Source organism: Lontra canadensis, unplaced genomic scaffold, assembly GCF_010015895.1.
Source record: "Lontra canadensis isolate GAN:19392208 unplaced genomic scaffold, GSC_riverotter_1.0 scaffold56, whole genome shotgun sequence".
Classification (NCBI taxonomy): Eukaryota; Metazoa; Chordata; class Mammalia; order Carnivora; family Mustelidae; genus Lontra; species Lontra canadensis.
This window is the reverse complement of record NW_022631050.1, coordinates 11,128,387-11,143,233: the sequence shown is the minus strand read 5'-3', so window position 1 is coordinate 11,143,233 and position 14,847 is coordinate 11,128,387. Positions and strand designations below refer to the sequence as shown.

At 37.5% G+C, this 14,847-nt stretch overlaps 1 protein-coding gene across 1 annotated transcript in view; it reads left to right on the top strand.

The window, feature by feature from the left end:
* P3H2 (prolyl 3-hydroxylase 2) overlaps positions 1-14,847 on the top strand; it is a 155,229-nt gene that overhangs the window by 114,021 nt on the left and 26,361 nt on the right. Inside the window, exons 2-3 of the mRNA XM_032875641.1 lie at positions 9,506-9,658; positions 10,639-10,828. Of these exons, the coding sequence (XP_032731532.1) occupies positions 9,506-9,658; positions 10,639-10,828 (343 nt within the window). The remainder of the gene's footprint in view (positions 1-9,505; positions 9,659-10,638; positions 10,829-14,847) is intronic.

The following is a 14,847-nucleotide window of genomic DNA, read 5'->3' as shown; positions in this document are numbered from 1 at the left end:
CAAACCATTGCAACTTTGTATATTTCAGGGAGGGGGGAAGCTGCTCTGTCTTCTGATGACTGCAGAGACCTCACTCTGGTAGTGAGCAATTAGGCAGCTGGCTGTTGGCTCCAGGGAAGTGAGGGCCAGCTAGAACTTTTTTAATGGCTCGCTAGGGAAAGACAAAGTTCATCTCCATTTATCATAATGAAAACCAGGCAGAAGCAAAGCATGAGTGAGCTGTTAGAACAACAAAACTTGTTTTCATATGGTAAAGTTCATTAGGGGCTACTCTGTTTATCCCAGCACTGGCTTCTACATGATCCTACTGTTTGTATCATAAGGAGCCCTTGGGAATAATGATCTAGTCCTCCTGCACTGGGCCCGAGGTGAGGTAGGGGATTCATCTCCGAGTTTTTGAAGAATTTCCAAATAGGAAATGAGTAGTCACTCAATAAATGATCACTGTTATTACTCTTACTTCGATCAGTTGTACTATGAAGTGCTTTTCAAACTATTCAACAATATGCAGGGTAAATTCTGAACAACAACCTCTTGAACAAGATCATGCTCGCCAACATGGGGGCCATGCAGGAAAGAACAGTTCTGAGCTCACAGAAGGGGGACATTGGATTTGTGTTTATTTTTTATAATCAGATAAATAATAATTTATATTATTTATAGTATTTTATTTATTTATTATAAATAATAACATTCTTTACCAGTTAAAGGGATGATCCCTGAATAGTTGTGGGATGTTGGCAAAACTAGAATATGAAATGAGTGACATCTTCCTTTTATAGAAATTTCTGAAGAGGTTAAAGCTATGTTTCCAAAAACAGTAGCAGGAAGCAAATGTCAGAGAGATCTTGGCCTGAACCTTCTTTTCGGTAAGGATTAGTCATCCTCTGACACCTCAAGGGAGACTTCTGGACAATACTGTAGAGGTTAAGATGCCTTCCCAGATATTCAATCTTACCTGTCCTAATGTTTAGAACCAAAAACAACAGTAGCATACCAGTAAGTCCCACACGCTAGTTTCATTGGCTCTGGGGCAGAGATGACTTGCCCACATTCCATCACCGAGACAGTTCTCTCTCCTTACCAGCGAGCATCCAAGTCTTGGCTGTCCTCTTGTTAGGAAGTTAGACAATACAGTCCACAGATGGCTTGAGGGATTTTGTCCAGTTAAGTGCACACGTATTTTTTGGCTAATATTCTGAGGTTTTCTTCTTTTTCAGAAACTTCAAGGCCTTTTTGTTTTAAGTAGTCTCTAATCTGACATAGTATGTTTAAAAGTCCTGCTTCTTCACTTTAGTGTTTTCCTTACCCCAGAAGATGTTTTTACTTAGATGAGAACCTTCTAGCAGACTTAGCGGATTGGATCTGTTGTTGCACTGAGCTCATAAGGTTAACCTCATTTGACAGTGGCTACTCATCATTAGTGTTTAAAATTAAGTTGTAAACATCAGCTTGAAACTTACCAGTTTTTAGAAAGAGCAAGCAAGAGTGTATTAATCTGTCCCAGGAATGTAAGTATTGAAGGAAAGAGTATAAGCACTTTGGCAGAAGAAAATGCTTTAAAAATACATATTCTTCCTTTCCAGCTTACCCCATAGAGAAAACGTTACTCTTTAGAAATGTCATGTCCCATCTAATTCTTAACAAATAGCATTTTGAAAGCTATAAATATTTACTTATATCCATAACAACATTTTAGACTAACTTTCCATACATGCAAAGATAAGTTCATTTTCTCCATTAACATGAGCACCTAACTTGTGAATTAATATGTATTCTTTAAAGCTAGAAGCTTCTAAACATTCCACATTAGGAGGTAAGAAAGAATTTAACTACTAGAAATGTCCCTTACTACAGGGGTTTATCTTGTGAATAAATTATACCTCTCCTGTGTCCAGAAGGACTTTGAATTACCTAGCTAAAACAATTATTTATATCATTAGATTTTTGAAATGGAATAAAAAAGAAAGTCGAAGAAAAAAGGGAAATATACCAGCTTCAGTTTGGTATGCTAGAAACCCAGCATAATACAGTTGTTGTATATGAGAAAAAATTTAGCTCTGAGCTTCTTAGTAGCCAAGATGAAAAGGGCAATGCACTATGTTATGCAGTCCTCAGTGTCTGGTAAAATTAATTCTATAAATCTGTCAAGAGAAACAAGTGATTGCTTTCTATAACAGAATTATAAAAATAATTCCATGTGTGGGTCTTTTTACAAGCTATAGTAATAACATTAAGGGAAAGTAACTCTCCAGAGACTGTGAAATGAGAATGCAAAGTTGTTTTTTATATAGCTATTTTTTAACTCTCTCCAAATCTGACTACATTATATGGAAATGTGTAGGACTTTTCTAAAATAAAATTGAATTCTCATTAGCAGCCTGGTCTTTACATTTGAAACACTTTAATTCATAGGATTTAATTTAATCCAATGGTTTAAAAATTGCTTTCAAATTTTGTTTCAAAACTTACTAGATTTTTTTAAGATTTTATTTTATTATTATTTTATTTATTTGTCAGGGAGAGAGCACACAAGCAGGAGAAGAGGCAGGCAGAGGGAGTAGTAGGCTCCCCACTGAGCAAATAGCCAGATGCAGGACTTAATACCAGGACCCTGAGATCATGACCCTAGATACCAGGACCCTGAGCTGACAGCAGATGCTCAACTGACTGAGCCACCCAGGAGTCCCAAAAACTTAATAGATCTTTATTTTAAGGATATTCTTTTAATATGTTGTTCAGTTTTTAAAATTATTTATTTGGTTTTGTAAATAAAAAGTAACCGAGTTGGCAAACATTTGAGGTAAATTTGGAGACATTAGCAAATGCTGCAAAAATGGGTGGTGTTACCATTATTAAACAAAGAACCACCAAAAGACAAAAAGACTTACTGTTCCATAAAAGAACGTTTAGTTTTTAGCCCATGAATTTACAGTGTTGAGCCTGATGTACATGTTATAATCTAGTGAATTTTCCTCCAGCTAGTGTGTTTATGCTGCTAACTAAAACTTAAAAATTCAGCTGTGGCCTAGAAACAGGATGTCTTTGGTGTTTACATGCTTGTCAGTTGGTAAGAAACTTCATATGGGGTTAAAAATTCCCTGAAGTTGTTACATTGTGAAATTTAAGTAAAGAGCCAAGGCAAGAAAATACAGCATTTCATCAAAATATAATGCATGAGGTCGGATGAATTCCATTAAGTTAGGGTGGTGAAAGCAGAGTGAGAATTCCCTTCCTTATTGAAAATGTGGATGTTTGAGGAGAAGAGAATGGAAATTACTTATTTTGGGCTTGACGTTTTACCCTGATTGTATAAAAAGACTTCAGAAGCTAGGAAGTAATCTTAAATACTCTATCTCAGAAGTGCAGTGTTCTTTATATTTTTCTATGTGCTTTAGAATTTCCTTTCTTGCATATGTCTTACAGGCTGTCCTACATTTCATATTCAGAATATTTGAGCTTCATATTTATCCTACTTCAGAAGACAGGGAACTTGTATATTTTCTTTAAAATACGTTTGGAAATTTTAAAACTGTTTTCTTGTATATTATATGTCTGGATTGGGAATTAGCAAGAATAGGCAAAGAATAGGCAAAATCGGGAGAAAGAGAAATGAATGTAAGAGAGAGGGGAGAAAGGCATTGTATGGACCCATGCTTGTCCTGTTTTTATTTTGAAAAATAAAAGCATCATCTCTTACCTGACTGAGTTACTGCCATGTTTTCTTGCCTATTACCAAAGATTTGTTTCCCACATAGCAGTCTGAATGATCATTTTTAAAATTTATTTACTTATTTAAATGTTTTATTTGACACAGAGTGAGAGCACGAGCGAGCTGGGGGAAAGACAGAGGGAGAAGCAGATTCCCTGCTGAGCAGGTACCCTAACTTGGGACTGGATCCCAGGACGCAGAGATCATGACCTGAGCCGAAGACAGATGCTTAACCCCATTCATTTATTTTAAAGATTTATTGATTTTATTTTATGCAGAGAGAAAGCACATGCAAGTGGGGGTCAGGCCAGAGGGAGAGAGAGACAGAATCCCAAGCAAGCTGGGACACAGGCTAGTCCCAGGACCCAGGGACCAGTATCTAAGCCGAAATCAAGAGCTAGATGGTTAACCAACTGAGCCACCCAGGCGCCCGTGAACTGTCATCTTAAAATGTGTATGAGATATTGTTTAAAATTCTTTAAAGGTTTCCTCTTGCACTTAGAATAAACTCTACCATAGCCTATGAGCTGTTGGTCTTTCTCTAGCTTTTCAAAGATCTCTCTTTAGTCTCTGCTCTGCTTTTAAAACATGTCAAGACTTTTTCCACTTGACTTTCTTTCGCCAGGAAAGGGTCCTTTCACTTGACTGTCTTTTGCCTGGAATGTTTTCCCTCCCATTCTGCTCATGCCTGGCTTCTCAACATTTAGGTCTCAGCTGCAAAATACCTGAGCAGAGGGACCTTCTTTGACTAATTTACCTGATTGAGTCCTTCTTTCATCCCCAGCCCAGCCAGATCTTACAGTGTTGTGTGTTCATTTATTTCTTTATAGATTCCACACAGTCTGAAATTAATTTCATTGATGATTTAAATACTTTAGACTTGTCCCCTTTGATGAGGCTGTAAGTATCTAGAAAGCAGGGTCTTTGGTTTTAGGTATTCTCATCAACTATCACAGTGTTTGGCACCAGTTCAGTACAAAATAAATATTTGCTGAATAAGTGAATGAGTGAAATGAAGAATTTGGGTATGACTGGAGCACTGAGACTGTGTGTATTTTCTTGAACAGGAATGTGGTAAATTATAAAAACATCTAGAAGTTCTTCTAGGGGGGCGTGGGTGGCTCCGTCGATTAAGCATCTGACTCTTGATTTTGGCTCAGGTCATGATCTCAGGGTCATGGGATCCAACCCTGCATCGGGCTCCCTGCCCAGCATGGAGTCTGTTTGTCCTCTCCCTCCGCTCCCCTCCCTCTACCCCCACAGTGCTCTCTCTTTAAAAAATTAAGTAAACTCTTAAAAAAAAAAAAAAAAAGAGAGACAATCTTCTAGAACCTTTTTGGGAAAAAAAATTTGCATGATGGCAGGTGAGGAAGTTATGCTAGAAGGTGAGTTGAGGCTAAATCCTGGAGGTTTTGAATGTCGTAGTACATAGTTTCTGGAATCTCTTTTGTGGTCAATGGATAGCTATTGAAGGTTTCTAAATCGTCCATGTGTCCTTGTGAAATGTTTCTTTATTACTTGCTATGGAAAACCACTAGGGTGTCAGAAGAATTTCATTCACTCACCAGTGGACAGAATAACTTGGGAATGTCAGCAGGGTGTTGATTTAATCAGCATTCACCTCTTTTTCCGTGCAGTTTGACTGCCACGTACAGTCCTGCTTCTGGTTTGGCAGGAGAAAATGTTCGCCTTAGTTCTTCACAGCCTGAGATGAAATCACCCAGTGCTTCTTGAAGGCATTTCTGGCCAGTAATTCTCATATGTCGGTGGTTTGGTTGGCTCCCTTCAAAATTTGATACCATCTTGTCAAATCATTCCCCTTTTCTCAGTTGCTCTTTATTTTGCAATGTATTTTTCTAATGTATAGAGTTACCCTCTCATGTGGTTTATCTCATTTTGGTCTTTTTTTTTTTTTTTTTTTTTTTTTAGGATTTATTTATTTGTTTGACAGAGAGAGAGATCACAAGTAGGCAGAGAGAGGGGGGAAGCAGGCTCCCCGCTGAGCAGAGAACTCGATGTGGACTCGATCCCAGGACCCTGAGAGCATGACCTGAACTGAAGGCAGAGGCTTAACCCACTGAGCCACCCAGGCGCCCCTATTTTATTTTGGTCTTAAAGGAAGTCCAGTGAGGAGCCTTCCAGGACAGTTTGCTTTTTGTTTGTGTCAAAGAAGTGGTGGGTTAGCTGAAAACTAGTACTTACAAGGCCTTATAATAATCTCCATCCCAAAATATGGCATTATATGCAGCATACACGTGTTTACCCGGACTTTTCCTACCACTTCAAATGTGTATATCTGATTTCTCAAATAGAGTACAAAGATATCAAGATTCTAGTTAAGATAATGGCTTCTTTTATAGACATTGGCAGCCAGTTCCAGTTTCCTGAACTGGTTTACAATGATTTAAAAACCATGGCCAGTTCATGAATAAGTTTTATGGTTTAGCTTTAAGTATGGAATCTTATTATTTATATTGAGGAAGATGATATGATGCTCAATACTGGGTTATAAATGGGGAAAACAAAGAAAATGAATGGGGAAAACATCAAATGTGCCAAAACAAAACAAACAACTATGATAAAATTTAAGAAAAGGAACTAACTTGTCAGTGGTGGCTGGCAATTTTCAGAGCTATGAAACACTCTTTGTTGGTAACCATTATTGCAAGATCTCAGTGTGAGTGGTGACTTTGGAGATGTTGTTATTAAACTGACTATCCTTTTCAGCCAGTAGAGCTTCTGAAGCACACTCACATGTAATATACTTTTTGATTTGTGTGTAAAAGATTTATTTGTTAGAATTACTTTTTTCCTCTTTTTTCCCCAGACATATCATAGACATAATCCATATGTAAAGTAGATGGAACACAAACAAGAAAAAGAAGTCATATGGTCCCTATTCTCAGAGAACTCTACTAGAAAAAAACGGATATACTCAGGGAGGTACAATGTACAACAGAGTATGATAAGTGCTCATAGAGGAATAAGGATAAGATGGTATGGCTGTACGTGACTGCGGCTATCATGCTGAGAAAAGATCCCTTAGAGAGGCAGGATTTAGGGTTGGCTTTATGGGATATGTTAGATTTCAATAAGAAAAGACCAAGGGACAGAGGCTCTTAGACTGGTGGAACAGCCTAAGCAAAAGACGAAGGTAGGAAAGTGAAAAAATAAATTTATGTTCTGTCAATTTTAATTAACCAGAGTATATCAGAGTGTATTAGTAACTCCCCTGGACACATAGATTACACCATCATCTTTTTTTCCCCTTTTTAAAAATTAGTTGCATAGGTGGAATTTAGTGATTCATCATTTGCCTATAGTATCCAGGACTCATTATGTCAAGTGCCCTCTTTAATGCTCTCACCCAATTATCCCTTCCTCCCACCAATTTCCCCTCCAGCAACCCTCAGTTTTTTCCTAGAGTTCACTGTCTCTGGTGGTTTGCCTTCCTCTCCAGTTTTCATGTTATTTTATTTTCTCCTTCCCTTCCCCTATGTTCATCTGTTTTACTTCTTAAGTTCCACATGGGTGAAATTATATAGTATTTGTCTTTCTCTGACTGACTTATTTCACTTAGCACAATACCCTCTAGTTTCATCTATATTGTTGCAAATGTGAAGATTTCATTCCTTTTGATGGCTGAGTAATATTCCTGTGTGTACTGAGTGCCCAAGACCCCTGTGTGTGTGTGTGTGTGTGTGTGTGTGTGCGCATGCGTATGTGTGTATGTGTATACCACATCTTCTTTTTCCATTCATCTTATACCATCATTATTTACATCTTTGAAATGGATGGATCAAATTGTATTCTGTTGTTTATTTTTAAGGATTTTAGTGATTTCTGAAGCACATTTATATATATTACACAATTAAAACCTTCTGAAATCCTATATAGTAGATAGTAGTGTGGGGTTTTTAATGAGCATTTTTTTCCTTTAAGGATAACTGAGTCAGGGGCACCTGGGTGGCTCATTGGGTTAAGCCTCTGCCTTTGGCTCAGATCATGATCTCAGGGTCCTGGGATCGAGCCCCACATCGGGTCTCTGCTAAGCGGGGAGCCTGCTTATCCCTCTCTCTGCCTACTTGTGATCTTTGTCAAATAAATAAAAATCTTTAAAAAAAGGATAACTGAGTCATAAATTTTTAAATGATTTTTTCAGGTTTATTTGGTAAGTGTAGACACATATCTAATTTAGAGCCTATTGTTTTTCTTCTATACCTATATACTCAATACTATAGATGTCCACACAGTTCATATTTAGTGAATAAGAAGTTGAAAATGTAAATTAAGAAAGAAACCACATCCAAAATTCATGATTTTAACAGCCAAAGTCATTCTGGGAACATAGAATTGAGGACAAAGGTAAAAATGGCACGGGCAGTTGACAAGGCAAAAACTTAATGGAAGGAAGGCCAGTAGCTAAGGGTATACAAATTCAAAGGGAAGGTTTTACTATTACTAAACAAAGTTAAGGATTTCAGGTCTTAAAATAGGGCAGTATGGTGAGGGTTAAGATTATTTATATAACACAAAATGGCAATAACTGGGGTCTTGGGCACTCAGTACTTCTATTCCTTATTAATACCTGACTGGCAAGACTGTCAAAAACAGACTCCGTTGAATCAGATATGCTGTTCCATGATTTTATGTTAACTTCTTAATGACAATGAGTTTTCATGTCTTCATACTGCAAAATAGATCAAACATAATTTGGAATTTACCATGAGAAAGATTGCCAACATGAATATTCACTTTTCTGATATGGAGCAAAGAGAACTGTCTGTATACATTCTCTATATCTAAAGCATAGAGAAAAATGTCTTAACTCGGGTTAATTCAATTCTATTTTGTTAAAGAATGCATCGTTGCCTTACACAGAGTACAATGTATTGTGTGGTTTAGGAGAAGATTTTGTACTGTCTGTGTAGTGGTTACTAAAATTTCTTCCTTTTGTGTTGATGAGAATCAAAGTTGTAAGACTGGAATCAGGTATTTCAAAGGAATGTGGTAAAGCATTTTATGTGCCGTATTCAGCATTTCTTACACATTGGAACAGTTTACTCCTTTTAATTCTGTATTCTTGGGCACCTCGGTGGCTCAGTGGGTTAAAGCCTCTACCTTTGGCTCAGGTCATGATCTCGGAGTCCTGGGATGGAGTCCCACATCAGGCTCTCTGCTCAGCAGGGAGCCTGCTTCCCCCTCTCTCTCTCTGCCTGCCTCTCTGCCTACTTGGGATCTCTCTCTCTATCTGTCAAATAGATAAATAAAATATTTTTAAAAATCATAATTCTGTATTCTTCACATTCTAAAGCCCAGTAAATTTGGTGGAGTGGGAGGTAGACTCATTCCCATCCTTTGGAAATGCATAGGTTTGTTTATGCCCCATTTTCAAGATTAAAGGCAAAAGGAACAAAGAGAAAAGAGAAAATAAAAGATAAAAATGTCAAAAACATGAATTAGAGACGACACAGCATTGGCAGCTTTTTATTGTGACCATGAAGCAAACAGAAGTACAAAGATTCAGCTTGCCAGAAAGGCAGGTGGCTCAGTCCCAGTGGGTAAAGAATGAACTTGGAGTAGAGCACATATAGCTATTTTCATCAAAGCCTGAATAGCCACATATCATTTTAGGAGCCCTGTTCGTTAACCTCCCACTTTATAGTATAGAGATTGCGTACAGTGAATATGAACTGGAAGCTGGCCCTGCCGCTTTAGCCGTTAATCCTTTGACTGGTACTGAGCCGGGTTAGAAATATTTGCCTTCATGTGGTCCTCTTCTTTTCTCCATAGCTTAACCAGTTGGAAAAGGCAGTGGAAGCAGCCCACACATTTTTCATGGCCAACCCTGAGCACATGGAAATGCAGCAGAACATTGAGAATTACAGAACAATGGCCGGCGTGGAAGCACTCCAGCTTGTAGATCTGGAAGCCAAACCACATCTAGTGAGTGCCGGGGACCCTTGCCCTAATCAGGAAGAGCTAGGTGTTCCTGAGTTTCACTGGACTCCAAGCAGATTCCTGTGAATGGGTGTCTCAGGTTGATTCTCGATTCCTAATACGGTAATGATTTTATTTTTTAGAGTTCTCAGATGAAATATTGTTATTACTGGGGTTGAAAAAATTGAGAGAAGGTGAAAATGCCCTTAAAAAATAGTATGATATAGTGAAAAGTAGAACATGATATAAACATCTGTCATCCCCTCTAAACCTCAGTGCCACCTCCAACCTTTAATTTTACACATGGGAGTTGAAGCCAGTACGAACTACTCAGGTCACACTGTGATTTCCCAGCTCTCTGCCCATTGGTTTTCTATTGTACCCGTACTTTTCAAATTCTGGTATTTTAAAGCTATATAATTTTTCACTTAAATGAAAGCTTACTTGAAATCACAATAAGCTGGGAAGGCTTTTTTTTTTTTTTTTTCAATTGGAGATGTCACCATTCTTGACATGTGACTTCCAAGGTGGTTGAAGAACAGGATAAGAGATTTTCAACTGAAGCATTATTATTATTATTATTATTAAATTGGGCCAGGCCTGGAAATTGGGTGTGTCATGGTCACCCACATCAATCTACTGAATGTTGTTGCATGCCCATACCTATATTCAGATGGGGTTACAAAATGGTGTCTTGCATGTTTGTGCTCAGGAAGAATATGAAATTGATTGGTGCCACGGTATTCACCTTGCTCAATAACACCATTCTTATTTATAATTTCCTGAAACCAGGGAAGTTACTTTTTGTCTCCCAATAAAACCCTCCTTATTCTTCCATAGCCCAAGAACCCAGTGTCCCCCTGCCCAAATGATCCTGATTGACCATGAATCCTGTTATTCAAGTGCTCCACAGGTGCTCTTTGGAAAAAATAAATACGTGTGTGTGTGTGTGTGTGTGTGTAATTTTTTTTCCTGCTTCTTTGCAGGAGAGTTACAGTGCAGGAGTTAAACATTATGAGGCTGATGACTTTGAGCTTGCAATCAAGTACTTTGAGCAAGCTTTAAGAGAATATTTCAGTGAAGATACGGAGTGCAGAGCCCTGTGCGAGGGGCCTCAGAGATTTGAAGAGTACGAGTACTTAGGGTACAAAGCTGGTCTCTATGAAGCCATTGCAGGTACAGCTTATTTTTTTCCCTTATTTACTTCCTGATTATAGATAATGCAGTCTGTAAAACTACTCCATCAATACGGAAGTATAAATTGTAAAAAATGAAAGATATAGTAACCTATCCTACCTAGTTTAAATTTTGGTGACTGTGCTCCCAAACTTGTTCAGATGCATATGTAAATGTTTCTGTATTTATTTATAATTATTATTATTTTTTTAAAAAATAAGACAATACTGTGAATACTGATTTTGAGCATATTTTTGTTTTCGTTTTATTTTATGCTTAGCAATATAGTGTGGACTTCTTCTCATGTAAGTAGTACGTGTGGATCTACCTTATGGTATTGAATGGTTGTGCAATATTCCAATATATGTGGAAAACATAATTAATTTGACCAGTCCCCTTACTGACGAATATTGGGAAGTTAAAGGTTTTCATTATTACAAACAATGTAGTAGTGAATGCTTTTGTATAGTTTTCTTCAGTTACTTAAAAGAGGTTTTTATTATCTATGAGAATGTAATATATTACAAAGCGGCATGTAAAATAGTAGGTAATGTGAATTATACATTTATTGCAGAGATTAGCTAGTTAACCATTTATGGTGGGAAGCATTTGAAAAACATACAAAAATAAATTCTATTTATGTTAATAATATAGGTGTGAAAATAAAACTGTTAGAAGAAAATGCAAGAGGAGCGGCTGTGTGGTTCAGTTGGTAAAGCATCTGACTTGTGATTTTGGCTCAGAGCATGGTCTCAGCAGGGAATCTGCTTGAGGATTCTCTCCCTCCCTCTGCCCTTCTCCCTACCCGTGCATGCACTTACGTTCATGCTTTCTCTCTGTCTTTAAAATAAATGAATAAATCTTTAAAAAAAGAAGCAAATGCAAGAGAATATGTGTATAATGGAAGGAGAGGAAAACCAGTTCTTAGCATGACAAAAGACAAGATATATGAAGACAAAGATAGACTTTACATAAGATTTTAAATACAAAAAATACAATAAATCAAGCTGAATTACAAATGACAAGTGGAAAAGTTGCAAAATATTTATAGACAAACAGTTAATATCTATAATATTTAAGCAGAACGTGTAAATTATTGTTATTAGTAGTAATTTATTTCTGATTTATGGATAGTCATAATAATGAGCAACATTTACATAGCAATTACAATATTCAAAGCATTTTATATATTTATGTACCCTTTAATCCTCTAAACAACTTCTGGTAGGTAGATGGTAGTGGTATCTACCATCTTCTCCCTTTTTTAAATGAGGAACTTATACCTCAGAGCAATGGGATTAAGGTGAAGCTGGGAATCAAATCTAGGCTTTTCTCAGTCTAGGGCACATATTTTAAGGTCTACATAAATGAAAAATGGACAAAGGATAACCTATTCAGTAATGAATGTTTAACAAATATCTGTTGAGTACATATTGTGTTCTAAGTTATAAATATGTATTTTAAAAAACGATGTTCAGCTTCACCTATACATGTAGAAAGGCAAATTAAGGAAGTGAGTTTGCTCTTCCCAAATGCCAGTGTTTTTGGTCTCCATGAAAAGGACCCCTCACCCAGCAGTTCAAACTAAGTCCCCAAAAGTTATTTCCCTTAATTCCTTATTTAGATTCCTCCTAATTCCTATTCTCCTCTATTTATTACCAAACTCTGATAGGTGGTATTTCCTAAAAGCGTGGGAGATTCCCTGATTCTCTCCATCCCTTTTGCTACCACCCTGGTGCATATCCACAGTATATTTTAACAAAGGCACTGTGATAGCCTCCTTGCTGGTCCTTGTGTCCTGATGAGGTTTTACTCTATAGGCAGACAGAATGGTATAAAAAAAAAGAGGAAAATATGTTCACAGAACCTCCCCCCACCATCCCCAGCCAAAGCCTTCCATTGCACTTGGACTAAAACCCAAGACCTTTAATAAAGACATTCATGATTGCGCACTTGTGTATAATTTCATCCCCTCTCTTTCTGTCTCTTTGATCCACTCCTGTGGCATTTCCTGGAAATGCCATGTTCATTTCCACTCACAGACATTGAAAGTTGTTGTTTTCCTCTATCACTTGCCTAATGTCTTATCTTGTTAAGTGCTTAATCCTCAGCCCCTTAGTATATTGACTGGCCAACAGTAGGTGCTTAGTAAATATTCATTAAATGAATGAGTGGAAGGAAAAAAAAAGAAGAGAAGGAAGGAAGGAAGGAAGGAAGGAAGGAAGGGAGGGAAAGGGAGGAAGGGAGGAAGGGAGAGAAAGGAAGGAGGAAGGAAATGACATAACCATCAATCACATTTCAGATTAAAAGGATTAATAATACTGTATGTTTTGAAAATGTAGGTCATAAGTTGTCAGGGTCTTTGAGAGGGACAATTGGGAAACATCTTTCAAAATTTAGATTAAGCAGTAGACTGAAAATCAGTTTGTTGGATGAACTATTTGCCTCATAGTCAATTACCCAAAATCAACTCAGTTCATCTAAAATCAGTACCAGTATCTGAATTATTGAGGATTTTTCCCCCCAGGTTTTGTTTTGCTAAGCCTCTGGCACAGTATTTCCTTGCATTTTTGTGAGTTCTGCTCATTCTAATGTCAGTTTTATGTGTGTTTCACATTTCAATTGTTAAGTATTTGTTTACACTTACTCTTTTATTTGGGAATGCTTTTCATTTATTAGAGTTTATTACCTTGTAGCTGTATAAGGATGTGTGCCCTGTCTCCACCTCCTCCAGACTTGCCTCCATCAATGGGCACTGAACAGCTTTGGCAAAGGTCCTACATCTGATTTAGGAAAACTGACAGACAGATTCCCACAGAACAACGTGTAATGGTTTACATGAGGTCATCATAACATGTTGGTTGCTGGAAAAGAATAGAGATCTCTTAACTCAGGCTCTTAATACTTAGTACTTAATACAACTATCACCACCATTACCCCCGCTTCCAGTAAAGAAAAGTGATTTTAAAAATGTCACGGCTCTTGACACTCAGTCAAATATTATATATTACAGAAATATGGCAAGTCTTCTCGAGAATTCAACACATGTTCAATTTATTATGAGAAGGGAATTTTAAACAGTATTCCCACAGAAGTGTCTTGGATCTCAAATGTATTAAATCATAGTAATTGCACAATAACACTTGATATAGAAAGGAGACAAGAAACACAACTTATGTGTTATCCTATCTCTGTGAATTCTTGTCTGGTTCAAAACTGTTCTACGGGGCGCCTGGGTGGCTCAGTCAGTTAAGCATCTGCCCTTGAGCTCAGGTCTTGATCCCAGGGTCCTGGGATCTAGCCCCAAGGCCATCTCCCTGCTCAGTGGGGAGCCTGCTTCTCCCTCTCCCTCTGCTCCCCATCCTGCTTGTGCTCTGTCAAATAAATAAATAGAATCTTCTTTAAAAAAAAAAAACTGTTCTAAATTAGAAGTGAAACTGGCTTTTAAAATACAGAATGGCGGGGGCACATAGGTGGTTCAGTCATTAAGTGTCTGTCTTGGGCTCAGGTCACGATCCCAGGGTCCTAGGATGGAGTCTTGCATTAGGCCCCTTGCTCAGCAGAGAGCCTGCTTCTCCTTCTGCCTGCTACTCCCTTTAACTTGTGTTCTCTCTCTGTCTCTGACAAATAAATAAATAAATAAAATATTTTTAAAAATAATAAATGAAATACGGAGTATATTTAGGAAACCAGAATATTTTAATTTTAGAGTTAGAAGAACATTAAAAACACAAATGGCTTCTCAATGTAGTTATTTATTTCCAGGCATGCTTGTTAAAGCCCTAAGGAATATAATTTTGTGACTCTCATTTTGTTTTTCTTTGTATGTTGTGTTGAAAAATAACCTTCCTTCAGATTTTGGGTTCTTACTGGGTGTGTTTTCCACCTCTTCCTTTTGCTTGTCATTTGGAATTAGGAGGAGTGTATGTTAGAAGGTAAAGAGGAATGCCAGTGGCCAGCTAACCAGGAGAAAACAGTTGAAGGTTGTTTGTCATTTTCATAAGAAATAAAACAGCTAT